Genomic DNA, 17,259 nt, shown 5'->3' on the forward strand with positions numbered 1-17,259 from the left:
CGTGGATGTCTAATATCTGTCAGGTGCTGAGTAAGTTTGAGGAGTCAACACAGATGGTCAGTGGCGATGCCGCCATCATCAGCCTCACCATCCCGCTGCTTGGCCTGTTCAAAAACTCTCTGATCAGCATGAAGTCGGAAGCTTTGCGCTCGTCACAAGAGACGGGGGAAGAAGATTCCCTTGTTGATAGCCAAAGCACCCTTAGGTCTGTTTCTCAGCGCATATCGGAGGAGGTGGAGGTGGAGGAGGATGAGGAGGAAGAGGAGGAGAATGTTGGCGAGACACAAGAGGGGACCATTGTTGAGTCCTTCACTGTTCAGCGTGTATGGGCAGAAGAAGAGGAGTTGGAGGAGTTGGAGGAGGAGGAAATGGACAGTCAGGCCAGTGAGGGGAGTGAATTCTTACGCGTTGGTACTCTGGCGCATATGGCAGATTTCATGCTAGGCTGCCTATTTATTCCAGCACCGATTACTGGGTGTTCACTCTCCTGGACCCACGGTACAAGCAAAATCTTTCCACTCTCATCCCTGCAGAGGAAAGGAGTGTGAGAATGCATGAATACCAGCAGGCCCTGGTTCACAAGCTGAAACAGTATTTCCCTTCTGACAGCGCTACCGGCAGAGTGCGTAGTTCTGCGGGACAAGTAGCGAGGGAGAGTAGGCGAGCAGGCAGCTTGTCCAGCACTGGCAAGGGTACGCTTTACAAGGCTTTTGCCAGCTTTATGTCACCCCAGCAAGACACTGTCACCTGTCCCCAGTCTCGGCAGAGTAGGGCTGATCTTTACAGAAAGATGGTGAGGGAGTACGTAGCTGACCATACCATCGTCCTAAATGATCACACAGCTCCCTACAACTACTGGGTTTCAAAGCTGGACATGTGGCACGAACTGGCGCTGTACGCCTTGGAGGTTCTTGCCTGCCCTGCCGCTAGCGTCTTGTCCGAGCGGGTTTTCAGTGCAGCTGGTGGCATCATCACCGATAAGCGTACACGCCTGTCGACTGACAGCGCTGACAGGCTGACGCTTATTAAGATGAATAAAGCCTGGATTTCTCATAATTTCCAATCTCCACCAGGTGAAGGAAGCTCAACCTGAATAATTGATCCACTCCTCCTCTTCCTCATTTTCCTCCTTCTCCTCCTCTTTGTACAGTAAAGCAGAGGAAACTGGCTATTTTTTGACAGGGCCCACTGGCTCTAGCTATAGTACTTTATGCATTTAATTTTTCTGGAGGGCCACCGACCCGGTCCTCTGTTTTAAACAATTTTTGGGAGTGCCACATACAGGCACTCAATCTATTCAATTTTTCTGGAGGGCCACCTACCCGGTCCTCTGTTTTAAACAATTTTTGGGAGTGCCACATACAGGCACTCAATCTATTCAATTTTTCTGGAGGGCCACCTACCTGCTCCTCTGGTTTGAAAATTTTTTTGGACTGCCACATACAGGCACTCAATCTATTCCATTTTACTGGAGGGCCACCTACCTGCTCCTCTGGTTTGAAAATTTTTTGGGACTGCCACATACAGGCACTATCCAAATTAAATTGTCTCCATAGCAGCCTCCACACGTTGTCTCCATTGCTACCTCCAAAAGTCGTCCATATAGCTGCCTCCATACATCGTCCCTTTATCAAACGAGGTGTGTCAGGCAGAAATTTGGGTTGTTTTCATGGATTCCACATCAAAGTTGTTAACTTTGTCGCCACCCTGCTGTGTTATCCACAAAATATACTGGCAAACTTTTATCATTTACCAATATTATTTCAGCGCTTCTTGCGCATCTGTTTACATTCCCCTCACCCGGCATATCCTAAACTTATAAGAACGCTACTACACTTGATCTTATACAAAAGGTTCTTAGAAGTGCTGTTTGGGGAGTAGCCTAGAGACAGGGGCTTGGATTGGCGAAAGCTCGCCTGGCAGCGGAGCGCCAGCTCCATGCGCATCAGCCGCTTCTTGCGCATCTGTTTACATTCCCCTCACCCGCCATATCCCAAACTTATAAGAACGCTACTACACTTAACTTGGTGCAGGCTGGGACCGAGTCTGACCCTGGGGCTGGTCATATACTGCCGACGCAGAGAATTGCGGGGCCTACCTCGGTCCAGGTCTCAAAGGCCTACTATACCTCCTCCCAACCCTCCTCCACCTCCTCCTCCTCCGAATTACCATCCGTGGGCATGGCGCCATCAGTCGGTAGCTCTAGGCACAGCAGCAGTGCCGTCGCTAAGCGACAGCAGGCGGTGCTCAAACTGCTGAGCCTAGGCGATAAAAGGCACACCGCCCAAGAGCTATTACAGGGCATTCCACATCAAACTTGTTAACTTTGTCGCCACCCTGCTGTGTAATCCACAAAATATACTTGCAAACTTTTATCATTTACCGATATTATTTCAGCGCTTCTTGCGCATCTGTTTACATTCCCCTCACCCGGCATATCCTAAACTTATAAGAACGCTACTACACTTGATCTTATACAAAAGGTTCTTAGAAGTGCTGTTTGGGGAGTAGCCTAGAGACAGGGGCTTGGATTGGCGAAAGCTCGCCTGGCAGCGGAGCGCCAACTCCATGCCAAGATCCAACTAACATAGTTTTAACTGCAGCACCTTTAATCTACTACTAGTTCACTGCCTCCATACATGGTCCCCTTATCAAACGAGCTGTGTCAGGCAGAATTTTGGGTTGTTTTCATGGCTTCCATGTTAACTTTGTCGCCACCCTGCTGTGTAATCCACAAAATATACTGGCAAACTTTTATCATGTACCGATATTATTTGAGCGCTTCTTGCTCACCTCCTTTGGTTCCTCTCTGCCACCCATTGGTTTGAAGCCTGAGTCCATTTAGGGTATGTCGCCATGCCACTCTCTAGCCTGCTGCCGCTGCCTCTGCATGCCGTCCCCTATAGTGTCAGGGTCAATTATTGCATGTTTTAGATGCTATCTAGCTTCATTCTGTCACTCTGTCATGGCCATGCTGTTGCCCATAATTTTGGCATAATGGTGCGATTAAGCAGCCTCAGAGGCATCCATGCATGCTGCCCCTGCTGTTTCCTGTCCATTTCCGTGGTGTTTCCATCCTTTTCTGAGGTTCCCAGGTGTTTGGCCAAGCTTCCCTGTGCAGAGCCTTGGTCCCCTTGAAAAATGCTCGAGTCTCCCATTGACTTCAATGGGGTTCGTTATTCGAGACGAGCACTCGAGCATCGGGAAAAGTTCGTCTCGAATAACGAGTACCCGAGCATTTTAGTGCTCGCTCATCTCTATTCTCTACGTTTTTTCATAAATTCCTCCCCATTTGAGCAGTTCCTCCTGGCTTGGAGGTACTGGCGTACCGGTATTCCCCTTATGAGGGGAACTGGGTACCAGTTCTGACACTCCAGGAGGCTATTTGTTGATGTTTCCTTCCTGTAGTTATTTGGAGGTGTCCAGTCTTGTCAATACTTATGATAAGATCCAAAATGGCAATCTGTTTTTTGTGAATTTCAGGAGTGAATTGCATGCCTTTCTACCAGTCATGTGATAAACTGGTAGAAAGCATATGTATGATCCCCAGTAAAAATACATTTTGTGAAATGTGCAAAAGTTCCTGAGAATACTATTGTTTCTTCCCACCACCCAAGAAATTAGTTGGCGTATGTGGGTGCGCAACTGATGCCCATGGCGGTGCCTTCCACCTGGTGGTAAAAGGCACCGTCAAATGGGAAATAGTTATGTGTCAGATGGAACTGTTGAAGTGAAATGGTGAATTTATTGTTTTTTATATTGAATTCCTTTCATTTAGATAGTGAGTGACTGCAGGTATGCCCAAGTGATGCTGGATGTTGCTATACAAGGATTCTACATTGAGACTCGCAAGGTAAGTATGTGGAGTTACTGTCAAGTCTTGCAATTTGCTGATAACATCTTTGGTGTCCTTGAGATAGGAAGGTAATGCTGTGACAAACGGACAAAGTATTATATTGGTATACTCACTAATCCCTTGGGTTAAGTTATGTGTTTCAAACATTATTGGTCCCCCCAGAATGGGAGTTATCTGTTTATAAACCTTGGGCAAAGCGTAGAAGGTTTGTTAGTCTCAGATGATAAGGAATCATCACAAGGGAAAAGGGGAATAGAACGGAAAAATAAAAATAATTACAAAAAGCTAAGCTATCAACAACTGAATAAAAAGACTGGCCTTGAACATCTCACAGGGCAACATACAACAATGTACCAATCAAACTTTATTTCCCATTTTGTCTACTGGCTCCTGGTGTTTTAAGTACTACCATGGCACCACACATGAACCTTGCCAGTGGACAGGGTACTCACAGTACTATGTCAACAACTATCACACAAACTTCAATTACAACACAGTGGAACCCAAACAGAAATCCACCATCTCTAACGACCCCCCCCCTTCCTGATTCCATCTTCATCTTTTTTAGGGGTAGGAGCAAGCACCATCGTGTACCACGATTGCATATAAAAATCAAATAACAATATGTACAATAAATCTAAAGCAATATTGAAACCACACAGTGAACGGCATAGAAATAATACTTATAACTTCCCGTAATATATAATTTTTCATCAAATACCCTCACATTGATGATACTAAAACAAATGTAATATTCTCCAATATTGGTTTTGCTCAGTAAAACTGAGCAAAGATAAGAAAAACTATAGAAATGAGGTATCACCGTAATCGTTGTGAACCAGAGAACTATTTTTATGTTACAATGAGTGGACAAAAAGCGCTAAAAATTCTAAACAAAAAAATCCAACTGTTAAATAAAATTTCATGAATAAGCTATAGAACACCAAAATGGATTATCTACACGGTGTATCTCATTCCGCAAATAATAAGCCCTTGAAGGATGTTGACCTGTTGCTGTGACAGCAGGTTGTCTATGTGAGAATCCCCAACATGTCATTCAGCACAATCTATAACAGTGTTCCCAAGGCAAACTCTTATAAAACATCAAGAAAATCCCCATATTCTGCAATACAGTAGTTTCACAGTATATCCTAGGATCTGTTAGATCACCTAGGGTTCAACAACCCTAGCAGGTCTAAAAATACAGAGGAAAAATGTTTTTAAAAAAGTGAAAAAAATTAAAATAAAAATCTAAATGTTTACATTTTTTAATCTACTAAAACATAATAATTATGGGTTTTTTTGTCCATTTCACAGCTTTATTTGAATTTTTTTCTATCTTCCAAGTACACGGAATGGAATATTAAATACCATCACTAGCAAGTATAATTTGTTTCGCAAAAAATAGTTATGGAATTTTGAAATTGGGGTACAAAATGCAAAAATGCAAAAGGTCTGTGCCCTTAAAGGGTTAAAATGTGCAGTTTTATCACACAGCACAATGCCACAGGTCTCAACGTGGACGATGACGTGAGCCAACACCTGGGTACGGAGTCTAAGTGGTACCCTGTTTTCACCAGAGTCCGCCGAAAAGTGGGTTGGACTTGCTGCAGCATGGTACCCCCAGGTCACTCCACAGGTGCGACAGTCCGCAGTGGTGGCCAAAGCGAGGTGCAGAATTGTAAGGCAGAGACGGAGTCAGGCATGGGTGTGCCTGCGGAGTCAGGCAGGCATGGGTGTGCCTGCGAACTGAGAGGAGGGCCGCAGAAGCACCCATGATAGTACCCCCCTTCAGCCTCCCCTCTTCTAGGTCTGAAGGAACCTTTGCAGGAGGTCACGGTACAAGATACTGTCCTCGAGCTCCCAAGACCTCTTCTCAGGCGTGAACCCCTTCCAGTCAACAAGGAAGAACCGCTTCCCTCTCAGCATCTTCATTTCTAGGACCTTTTTGACCTCAAAGACAGGAACTTGCTGGCAGAAGCATTTAAAGATGACTGGCTTCAGGAGAGTGACATGTAAGGAGGTCAGGATGCACATGGTGGGAGGAAGGTGCAGCTTATAGGCTACATATTGATGCGCTTCAGCACTTTGAAGGACCCAGGAAATGTGGCCCAAGTTTGTAGCTCAGAATCTTCAGCTGAATATACTTAGAGGACAGCCACACCTTATCACCAAGAGAGAAGATGGGAGGAGACCTGCATCTTTTGTCTGCCTGGGTCTTGGTTCAAGCAGAAGCCTGTAAAAAGAAGAGTTAAGTCTGCTCCCAGATAGACTTGAGATCTTGGACCAACTCTTCCACAGCAGGAACATCAGCAGGGACTGAAAGATGAAGAGGTGTGAGTGGGCGTTGTCCGTAGATGACAAAGAAAGGAGCAGCAGAGTAAAGCAGTCATCCTTTTGGGCGCAGACAAAATGGCAGAGATAACAGCCCAGGGTCTAATTAGTCTAATTAACTCTCCCAACTTGTCTATTGGACTGCGGATGGTGTGCAGAGGAGAAATCCAGCTTGGCATGGGGCCAGAATGCCAGTCTCGTTGTCTAGTGGCAATTCATCCTGTGGCCTCCGTGTCATCTCCGGAATCCTCCAAACCTCTGGTGGGTCTCCTAGCTTCTTATATGTACTTTGCTGACATCATCTCTGAGAAGCAAGCAGAGACTCTGCCACCGCACCATTCGTACAACTGTCCTATAGAGCTGCTGTCGGGCACATCTCCCCCACGGGGTCGGGTGTACCCACTGTCTGTGCATGAAACCGCATGTGATGTCGGCCTACATCATGGAGAATTTGCAGAAAGAGTTCATCCGCAAGTCTTATTCTCCTGCCTCTGCTGGTTTCTTCTTTGTGGCCAAGAAAGATGTTTCTTACAGAGATTATGTCAGCAAAGTCTGTATAAGAAGCTAGGAGACCCACCAGAGGCTTGGAGGATTCCGGAGAAGGAACGGATGCCACAGGATGAAGTGCTATTAGACAACAAGACCCCACATTCACATTCAGTTTTATTAATCTGCCATATATATACATTTCTTCAATTAGATGTTATTAAAAATAATTTACCTGTGGAGTTAATTTCTCATAAATGTAATGATATGGTCCATTAGAAACAAGAGTGTGTCCCTGGATGTGGCCACCTCTGCTGGAGGGATTGCCCAAAGAAACAAAAGTTTTTTGTATATGAAATGTCCGGTAGTTACTGCATGTCTGTGCGTCGTCCTGTACAATGAACGCTGAAGCCAGGAGGTCAGGCAACACTCAATAGCGCATGTCTGGCCACTGCTGCCAAAATGTGAGGTGGTCGTATCCGAGGAAGCTAATCTCATTTCTAAGGGACAACACGGCTACATTTAACCCCTTTAACTCTTCATGGTCACATACAAATGAATATTGTAGGTTATAAAATTTAACAAGTACAAACCTTGTAATCCGGCATGATTAAAGCTTTGTTGATAAGCGAGATTTGATCCGAGATCACCTCATGGAATCCTATATCTGTTGTTTTGAAAGGTTCAACCCAAAATACTTTCTTCTTGGTATATTTTTTGAAATCATCCTAGAGAGAAAGCAAAGCAAGAATAATGAGAACTATGCTGTTAGTGAATATAAGTTTATAACTCTTCAGGCTTTGGCAAATAGTTCTTATTTTTAGTATTGTGAGATATAATGATAATAAATAGACAAATATTAATAATATATATTTTATAGTTTTCTATCATATTTTATTTAGCTATGTTGTGAGAATTTAGGGATAGCTTTATATGCGACACTTACTGAAGAGAAGCCAATAAGGCAAGAAGGGGCATGAGACAGTTTTTTTTTCATGTTTTGTTTTTCAAGTTAATGAGTGAATTAATAGAGTAACTGCACCTGTGTTACTAGCTGTTTTGTTGAGGGTGTGGTCACACGTTGCCGCTACAACTTCATCGCAATATGCTTTGAGGTGGTCTTAGGTGCAGTTTTGTCAATTTAACAGGTAAAAGACATTAACTGAAGGAATGAATTTGATTTTGAAGGGGAAACCTGCTCCACAAATGTCTTTCACCTGTTAAATTGACAAAACTGCACCAAAAATCACCTCAAAGCTGTTTGCAATGCAGTTTTAACTGCAACATGTGACTGCACCATGAGGGTGGATTCACACGTGGTGTTTAACATATGTGTTTCAAAATGCATTGCTACAGCTGAAGAAAGATTTGCCTAATTAAATAGGGGGCTAAAACAGTGGGGGGTGGGTATTTAGAAGGGGTGGGGTTATATATAGGGTTAACAAGCAAAGTAAAGAGGAAATTAAGAATACAGGTAGAGAAAAGAAATGTATAGGTAATAGATATGGGTGAATCAGTTCTAACGAAGTGGAATTCATTTAAAATTTCAGGAAACTTCGGTTCTGCACAAATCCAAAGTTTACGGTGATTTGTGGGAACAAATTTTTTTCCCCCTTTATTAGCAAAATGGCCGCCAGCACAATGTGTTACATGGGGCAGAGAACTCTGGGAAGAAGAAAGGAACACCTTCGATCACATGTGCAGACATGTAAGCCAATTAGTGATTTGGGGGTTCAGTATTCCCCAAATTTCAATTTTTGTTGTTAAAGTTGATATCAAGAAATCTGTGTCAAATCCACATAATCTGTGTCAAATCCGCTGCTTTGTTCAGTAGGCGGGAAAGTAGAGATGTGGAGAGAGGCATGGGGGGTTATGTTGCACTTGCAAGTAGTCAGGCTGTGCATACTGAGACTGTTGAGGAGAATAGCAGAGACAGGGAAACAAAAATCGATGATGATGTAGCTGATCGCACTTGGGAGCTGGGTGAAGCAAGGGCTTCATCATCATCATTGGGAAAAGAGGGTGTCAGCTTTCGCGTCAGGCAGCGAAGCAGGCAGCAAGACGCTACTGTGGCCATGAGTCAGCAGGGTGGCCACAGTGCGAGGACGGGAGCCAAATGGCCACGGGGTACAAAACTTGCTTCGCAGGACCAAGTAAGCAGTGGCAGAGGGGTTCAGCGTGGCAGCACCATTAGTAGTCACTCCGTGTAGAGTGTTGGCGGTAAAATCACCAACTCGGTGGTGTGGCAGATTTTTGTTAAGAAGCCAGAAAAGCCGAGAGTGTGTATATGTTGGATCTGCGTGCAGAAAGTGAAGCGCGGCCAGGGAGCTAATGTTGGCACCACGGCCCTGCGTCAACACATGCAGCATCACCATCCAATGGCCTGGGAGAAATGTGTCTCAGATGTGGTGGTCCATCCTGTCACCGCAGCAACATTTTTTTCTTCAGGTATACTGTTTGTTGTGATGCAGACTGGGTTCCTGGCTTCTATCTGTGTTCCTGCTACCAATAAAACAAATTATTAAAAAAAAGAAGTGATCATAAAAATAAAAAAGGGCGAGGGGTTTGTTTATACGTAAAAACAAACCTTATGCCCATCCTTCGAAATGACAATGAAGAGGAAAATGAAAATGTGGATTATGATGGAGGCAGCAGAGGAACTGCTGATAAATCAAATGGATGCGGCTTCAAAGCATGGTGAAGTACTCATTATGGGGGCCTTTAACTACCCTGATATATACTGGGGGGCAGAAACCTGTATGTCGTACAAACGTAGTAGGTTTTTGCAATTAACTGGTATAAGATCCAACAATAGGGGGGGGTACTTTCAAAAATAGGGCAACAGTAACTCTGAAATTTAGAAGGGCACATTTTCAACAGCTAAAGGAAAACCTTAAAGGACATCTACAACCAGTATGAAGGATTGTAAACTAAGCACACTTACATACTGGTGTGTGCTCCCTCTGGCAGGATCTGCTCTTCTTGTAGCTTCCTATGCCCTGGTTTTTAAGAAATAAAGGTCTTTAAAATTATGCAAATGAGTATGACAGTCTCCAGGCTCCGTTGACTTCCATGGAGCCACTAAGGTTTATTTGCAAAATTTGTTAAACCTTTTTTTGTGCTTAGTTTACAATCCTTCATTCTGGTGGTAGATGTCCATTAAAGGATATTTCCATGAAGACAAGTTTCTTAAATATACTCAGGAAAATAAAATAACATATTCTCTAATTCACTGTTATTAACAAAAATACAGCATTTCACAGATATAATTTTATACAATTTCAGTTTCCCCGTTTTCAGACCCTGGAACTTCTGACTTTAGGGTTAGAGGCCATCTTGGCTTACGCTGTGTAGCTGGGCTCTTTTCTACACCCTGCAGGAGTCCCTCCACTCCCTCATTCCAGGACAAGCTCACACAGATACACACAAAACCAGCAAGTGGAAACTTCTATGGACACTGTTCTCCCCCTGGGGAAGGAGGAGCTACCTCTGAAATGTAGCTGTTCACTCCTATTCTCTCTGTGTAACCTCATGGACTGCAGGACACTATACTAGTAATATGTTACCATGGACATTTAAAGGTAGAGAAATGTGGTGATGTATGAATACCTTGTTTTTTAGAGATTTGAAAATAAATTGTGAAGAATTTTTATATTTTTTGCACACTGATACACATGCACAGGCACATGTATCATAGTTTTGTCTCTCTGAGGTGAATTTTAGAGACATTTGGCGGATAGTTTTTGCACCTTATGTATGATCCTGTATTTTTACATGTGACACATGCTCAGTTTTTCCTATCCCGGCAGGCGCAAATTTTGCCTTCTTTTTGCAAATGTCTCAAATCCACATGGACACAAGCCACATGAGGGGGTTATATACAGGAGAGGACACAAACCATGTGAGGGGGTTATATACAGGAGTGGACACTACTCATCTCTAGTTAATTTGGGATTTAACTAGAGATGAGCGAGCACTAAAATGCTCGGGTGCTCGTTATTCGAGACAAACTTTTCCCGATGCTCAAGTGCTCGTCTCGAATAACGAACCCCATTGAAGTCATTTTTCAAGGGGACCAAGGGTCTGCACAGGGAAGCTTGGCCAAACACCTGGAAACCTCAGAAAATGATGGAAACACCACGGAAATGGACAGGAAACAGCAGGGGCAGCATGCATGGATGCCTCTGAGGCTGCTTAATCGCACCATTATGCCAAAATTATGGGCAACAGCATGGCGATGACAGAGTGACCGAATGAGGCTAGATATCATCTAAAACATCCAATAATTGACCCTGACACTATAGAAGACGGCATGGAGAGGCAGCGGCAGCAGTGGCAGGCTAGAGAGTGGCATGGCGACATACCCTAAATGGACTCAGGCTTCAAACCAATTTAAAAAATTCCTTTTGGCGAGGATAACGTGTAGCACTGTATGTATCAGTATTTTGCCTGGTTAAGACGGCAGTGAGGAACCAAAGGTGAGCAAAGAGCGCTGAAATGATTTGCTATGTGAACAAAAGGTTGACGTTATATTTAGTCGATAACACAGCATGGTGGCGACCAAGTTCCATAACGTATCTGGTGAAACACCCGAAAAATGAGCCTGACATAGCTCGTTTGATAAGGGGACGACATGTGGAGGCAGCCATGGAAACGACTTCCATGATTAAGAGCAACAGTATGTGGCATCCATATTGCGCTGCTATGATTGCAACTTCAGGTCTCCAGCATGGCGGCGACAGATGCGCCGAGTTCCATTATGTATCTGGTGAAACACCTGAAAATTCTGCCTGACACAGCTCATTTGATAAGGGGATGATGTGCTGTATTTCCTCTCGCGCTCCAGCGTATGGGGTATAGACAGTTGAAAGTTGCGCATGGAGACATTGGTGGACGCTGTGGAGGATCGTGGAGGCGAAATGGACAGAAAACAGCAGGGGCAGTATGCATATATGCCTCTGAGGCTGCCTAATCTTGGGATGGAGCTGGCGGTCCGCTGCCAGGTGAGCTTTCGCCTGTCCAAGCCGCTGTCTCTCGGCTCCTCCCCACGCAACATGGGCCCGGGGGCCAGAAGCGTTTACTTTGAAAAAAACAACAATTTTTTTAAAGCAGGCGGGGGCTACAAACAGCACTTCTAAGAACCTTTTGTATAAGATCAAGTGTAGTACTGTTCTTATAAGTAATTGGGTTGGTTATGGCGGGTGAGGGGAATGTAAACAGATGCGCAAGAAACGCTGAAATAAAATCGGTAAATGATAAAAGTTTGGCAGTATATTTTGTGGATAACACAGCAGGGTGGCGACAAAGTTAACAATTTTGATGTGGAAGCCAAGAAAACAACCCAAAATTCTGCCTGACACAGCTCAATCGCTAAGGGGACGAAGGCAGCTATATGGACGACTTTTGGAGGCTGCTATGGAGATGATGTTTGGAGGTAGCAATGGAGACAACGTGTGGAGGCAGCTATAAAAACTACGTGTGGAGGTTGCTATGGAGACAATTAAATTTGGATAGTGCCTGTATGTGGCAGTCCAAAAAAGTTTTTAAACCAGAGGAGCAGGTAGGTGGTCCTCCAGAAAAATTTAATAGATTGAGTGCCTGTATGTGGCAGTCCAAAAAAGCTTTCAAACCAGAGGACCGGGTAGGTGGCCCTCCAGAAAAATTAAATACATAGAGTACTATAGATAGAGGCAGTTGGCCCTGGCAAAAAATAGCCAGTTTCCTCTGCTTTAGTGTACAAAGAGGAGGAGAAGGAGGAAAATGAGGAGGCGGAGTGCATACATTATTAAGGTTTAGCTTCTTTCACCTGGTGGAGAATGGAAATCCTGAGAAATCCAGGCTTTATTCATCTTGATAAGCGTCAGCCTGTCAGTCGACAGGTGTGTACGCTTATCGGTGATGATGCCACCAGCTGCACTGAAAATCTGCTCAGACAACACGCGAGCGGCAGGGCAGGCAAGAACCTCCAAGGCGTACAGCACCAGTTCGTGCCACATGACCAGCTTTGAAACCCAGTAGTTGTAGGGAGCTGTGTGCTCATTTAGGACGATGGTATGGTCAGCTATGTACTCCCTCCCCATCTTTCTGTAAAGATCAGCCCTACTCTGCCGAGACTGGGGACAGATGACAGTGTCTTGCTGGGGTGACATAAAACTGGCAAAGGCCTTGTAAAGCGTACCCCTGCCAGTGCTGGACAAGCTGCCTGCTCGCCTACTCTCCCTCGCTACTTGTCCCACAGAAGTATGCCCTCTGCCGCTAGCGCTGTCAGAAGGGAAATACTGTTTCAGCTTGTGCACCAGGGCCTGCTGGTATTCATGCATTCTCACACTCCTTTCCTCTCCAGGGATGAGAGTGGAAAGATTTTGCTTGTACCGTGGGTCCAGGAGAGTGAATACCCAGTAATCGGTGCTGGAATAAATTCTTTGAACGCGAGGGTCACGGGATAGGCAGCCTAGCATGAAATCTGCCATATGCGCCAGAGTCCCAAAGCGCAAGCATTCACTCCCCTCACTGGCCTGACTCCTCATTTCCTTCTCCTCCAACTCCTCTTCTTCTGCCCATACACGCTGAACAGTGAAGGACTGAGAAATGCTCCCCTCTTCTGTCTCGCCAATATTCTCCTCCTCTTCCTCCTCCACCTCCTCCGATATGCGCTGAGAAACAGACCTGACGGTGCTTTGGCTATCAACAAGGGACTCTTCTTCCCCCGTCTCTTGTGACGAGCGCAAAGCTTCCGACTTCATGCTGACCAGAGAGTTTTTCAACAGGCCAAGCAGCGGGATGGTGAGGCTGATGATGGCGGCATCGCCACTGACCATCTGTGCTGACTCCTCAAAGTTACTCAGCACCTGACAGATATCAGACATTCACGTCCACTCCTCATTGTAGACTTGAGGAAGCTGACTGACCTGACTACCAGTTCTGGTGGAAGTTGACATCTGGCAGTCTACAATCGCTCTGCGCTGCTGGTAAACTCTGGATAACATGGTTAATGTTGAATTCCACCTCTTGGGCATGTCGCACAACAGTCGGTGAGCGGGCAGTTGGAGGCGGCGCTGCGCTGCCCTGAGAGTGGCAGCATCTGTGCTGGACTTCCTGAAATGCACACAGATGCGGCGCACCTTCGTGAGCAAATCAGACAGATTGGAGTATGTCTTGAGGAACCGCTGAACTATGAGATTTAACACATGGGCCAGGCATGGCACATGTGTCAGTCTGCTGAGTTGCAGAGCCGCCACCAGGCTACGTCCGTTGTCACACACAACCATGCCTGGCTTCAGGTTCAGCGGTGCCAGCCACAGATCAGTCTGCGCCGTGATGCCCCGTAATAGCTCTTGGGCGGTGTCCCTTTTATCGCCTAGGCTAAGCAGTTTGAGCACCGCCTGCTGTCGCTTAGCGATGGCACTGCTGCTGTGCCTAGAGCTACCGACTGATGGCGCCATGCCCATGGATGGTATTTCGAAGGAGGAGGTGGAGAAGGGGTGGGAAGAGGAGGAGGCATAGTAGGCCTGAGAGACCTGGACCGGGGTAGGCCCCGCAATCCTCGACGTCGGCAGTATATGACCAGCCCCAGGGACAGACTCGGTCCCTGCCTCCACCAAGTTAACCCAATGTGCCGTCAGCGCTACATAGTGGCCCTGCCCGGCAGCACTCGTCCACGTGTCCGTAGTCAGGTGGACCTTGTCAGAAACGGCGTTGGTCACGTGCTGGTGCAGGGCTGGGACGGCACGTCGGGAAAAGTAGTGGCAGCTGGGGACCGAATACCGAGGGGTGGCCGCCGCCATGAGGTTGCGAAAGGCCTCGGTCTCTACCAGCCTATAGGGCAGCATCTCCTGGCTGAGAAATTTGGAGATGTGGACGTCTGGGCTTGGGGCGTGTGGGTGGCTTGCACTGTACTTCCTCTTGCGCTCCAGCGTCTGGGGTACAGACAGCTGAACGCTGTGCATGGAGACATTGGTGGATGCTGTGGAGGATCGTGGAGGCGAAGGTGTGGTTTTCGCACGGGAGGTGTTTGGGCCGGAGTCCTGGGCAGGGGGCTGACTATCAGAGGCAGCAGATGATGGTGGTGGTTAAGCTGGTAGTGGTGGAAACCCTGCTGATCCTGGTGTGGCACAGGTTGCACACCACAGTCCGTCGGTCATCCGGTGTTTCTTTAAAGAACCTCCAGATCTCAGAAAATCTAGCCCTCGCCACGGGAGCTTCACTACGTGAAACATTTGGCGCTGATGCACCAGCTCTGGCCCTGCCTCTCCGTCTGGCCCCGCCACTGCCTCTTCCAACCTGTTCTTGTCAAGGACTCGCCTCCGTCTCAGAAGCACTGTGTTCACCCGGCCTATCAACCCAGCTTGCGTCTGTCATCTCATCATTCTCCGATCCCTCAGTCTGCTCCCCCCTCGGACTTCCTGCCCTGACAACAACTTCACCACTGTCTGACAACAGTGTCTCCTCATCGTCCGACACCTCTTTACACACTTCTTCCACTACGTCAACAATGCCATCATCACCCACAGACTGCGACCTGTGGAAAACCTGGGCATCGTGAAAGAGCTCAGCAGCAAGCGGACAAGTGGTTTGTGACTCTGTGAAGGGTCCAGAAAACAGTTGCTCAGAGTATGCCGGTTCAAATGCCAAATTTTCCTGGGAGGGGGCAGACTGGGGGGAAGGAGGCTGAGGTGGAGAAGCTGGAGGAGTGCTGATTTCGGTGACATGGGTGGACTGCGTGGAAGACTGACTGGTGGACAAATGGCTAGAAGCATTGTCCGCAATCCACGACATCACCTGTTCGCACTGTTCTGGCCTCAATAGTGCTCTACCACGAGTCCCAGTAACTTGAGACAAGAACCTAGGGAGTGTAGCTCTGCGGTGTTCCCCTGCTCCCTCATCAGCAGGTGGTGTCTCACCCCGCCCAGGACCACGGCCTCTGACCCCTGCAGTAGTTGGACGCCCACGCCCTCGTCCTCTGCCCCTACCCCTAGCCCTCGGGTTCAACATTTTCAAAATTAAAGTTTAAACTGTAAATTATTTTAGTTTTTTTGTGTTTTTTTTATTTTTTGTGTGTTTTTTTTTTTTTTAACAAAACGATCAGAAGAAATTACACAGCAACCACAGAAAATGATGATGATTGCTATGGCTAGTTTCCAACCTACACTGACAGCACACAACTGGATTTTGTGCTATGCCTGTGATGACTTTTAATTTTGAGAAAAAAAAATAAAAATCGGCAGACTGTGCCTAATTTAATCAAACCCCTAATAAATTGTCTCACTTAGGTGTTTGAGATGGATATGTGTGTCACTAAGAGCTAAATAGAATGTTCACAAGTCTCCCTGCAAATTTGTCACAATATGGTACTAGCTGCACTACTAGTGCCAGCAAGGCCAGCCACAAGCAAATTAAAAAAAAAAATATATATATATATATATATATATATATATATAACGCTATTGTAGCCCTAAGAAAGCCTGTTGGGTTCTTGTATGGCTAGTTTCTAACCTACACTGACAGCACACAACTGGATTTTGTGCTGTGCCTGTGATGACTTTTAGTTTTGAAAAAAAAATAAAAGTTAAAAAAAAAAAAAATCGGCAGACTGTGCCTAATTCAATCAAATAAATTGTCCCACTTAGGTGTTTGAGATGGATATGTGTGTCACTAAGAGCTAAATAAAACGTTTGCAAGTCTACCTGCAAATTCGTCACAATATGGTACTAGCTGCACTACTAGTGCCAGCAAGCCCAGCCACAAGCAAAGAAAAAAAAAATATTCTAGCCCTAACAAGGGCTGTTGGGTTCTTGTAGACTCACTCCTGCCTAACAGTAAGCTAATATAACACCCTAACGCTTACCCTGACCAGCAGCAGCTCTCTCCCTAACGGCATCCAGACAGAGAATGATGCAAGCAGCGCGGGCAGGGGGTAATCTATTTCAGTGTCACCTGATCAGGCCAGCCAACCACTGCTATCAACGTGTAAGTGTACCACGTCATGCTGGGTGGAGTACAGAGTCTCCTGGCTTGTGATTGGCTCTGTTTCTGGCCGCCAAAAATCAAAACGGCGGGAAAAGCCGTTTAAAAGGGAACCTACCACCATGATTCTACCTATAAAGGTCGATCGGGTGGTAGGTGGATGAATGGGACGTGAGGATAGCCCTTTTTTGGGCTAATCCTCATGTCCAGGCTATCTCTAAGAAAACTTTAATCAGGGGATATGTAAATTTTATTAAGAGGCTACTGGGTCGTGGAGTAGCCAGACATTAGGCTAAACGTTGTGGCTACTCCATGCCACAGTAGCCTCTTTTCTCCGCCTACCATTGCATCTTCGGCAATGCACAGTAGCTCTGGCCTCGGACATGCTGCGCACCGAAGATGCAATGGTAGGTAGAGAAAAGAGGCTACTGGGGTGTGGAGTAGCCGCGACGTGTAGCCTAATGTCCGGCTACTCCACAACCTAGTAGCCGCTTAAAAAAATTTACATATCCCCAGTTTTCTTAAAGATAGCTGGGACGTGAGGATTAGCCCAAAAAAGGGCTATCCTCACGTCCCATTCATCCACCTACCACCCGATCTACATTTATAGGTAGAATCGT

At 46.1% G+C, this 17,259-nt stretch overlaps 1 protein-coding gene across 3 annotated transcripts in view; it reads right to left on the reverse strand.

Annotated features, from left to right (window-relative positions):
* LOC140122118 (probable cation-transporting ATPase 13A4) overlaps positions 1–17,259 on the reverse strand; it is a 103,191-nt gene that overhangs the window by 75,310 nt on the left and 10,622 nt on the right. For all 3 annotated transcript variants that reach the window (XM_072142603.1, XM_072142602.1, XM_072142604.1), the window contains one exon: positions 7,270–7,404. In XM_072142603.1, the coding sequence (XP_071998704.1) occupies positions 7,270–7,404 (135 nt within the window). The remainder of the gene's footprint in view (positions 1–7,269; positions 7,405–17,259) is intronic.

This window comes from Engystomops pustulosus, chromosome 3, assembly GCF_040894005.1.
Source record: "Engystomops pustulosus chromosome 3, aEngPut4.maternal, whole genome shotgun sequence".
Classification (NCBI taxonomy): Eukaryota; Metazoa; Chordata; class Amphibia; order Anura; family Leptodactylidae; genus Engystomops; species Engystomops pustulosus.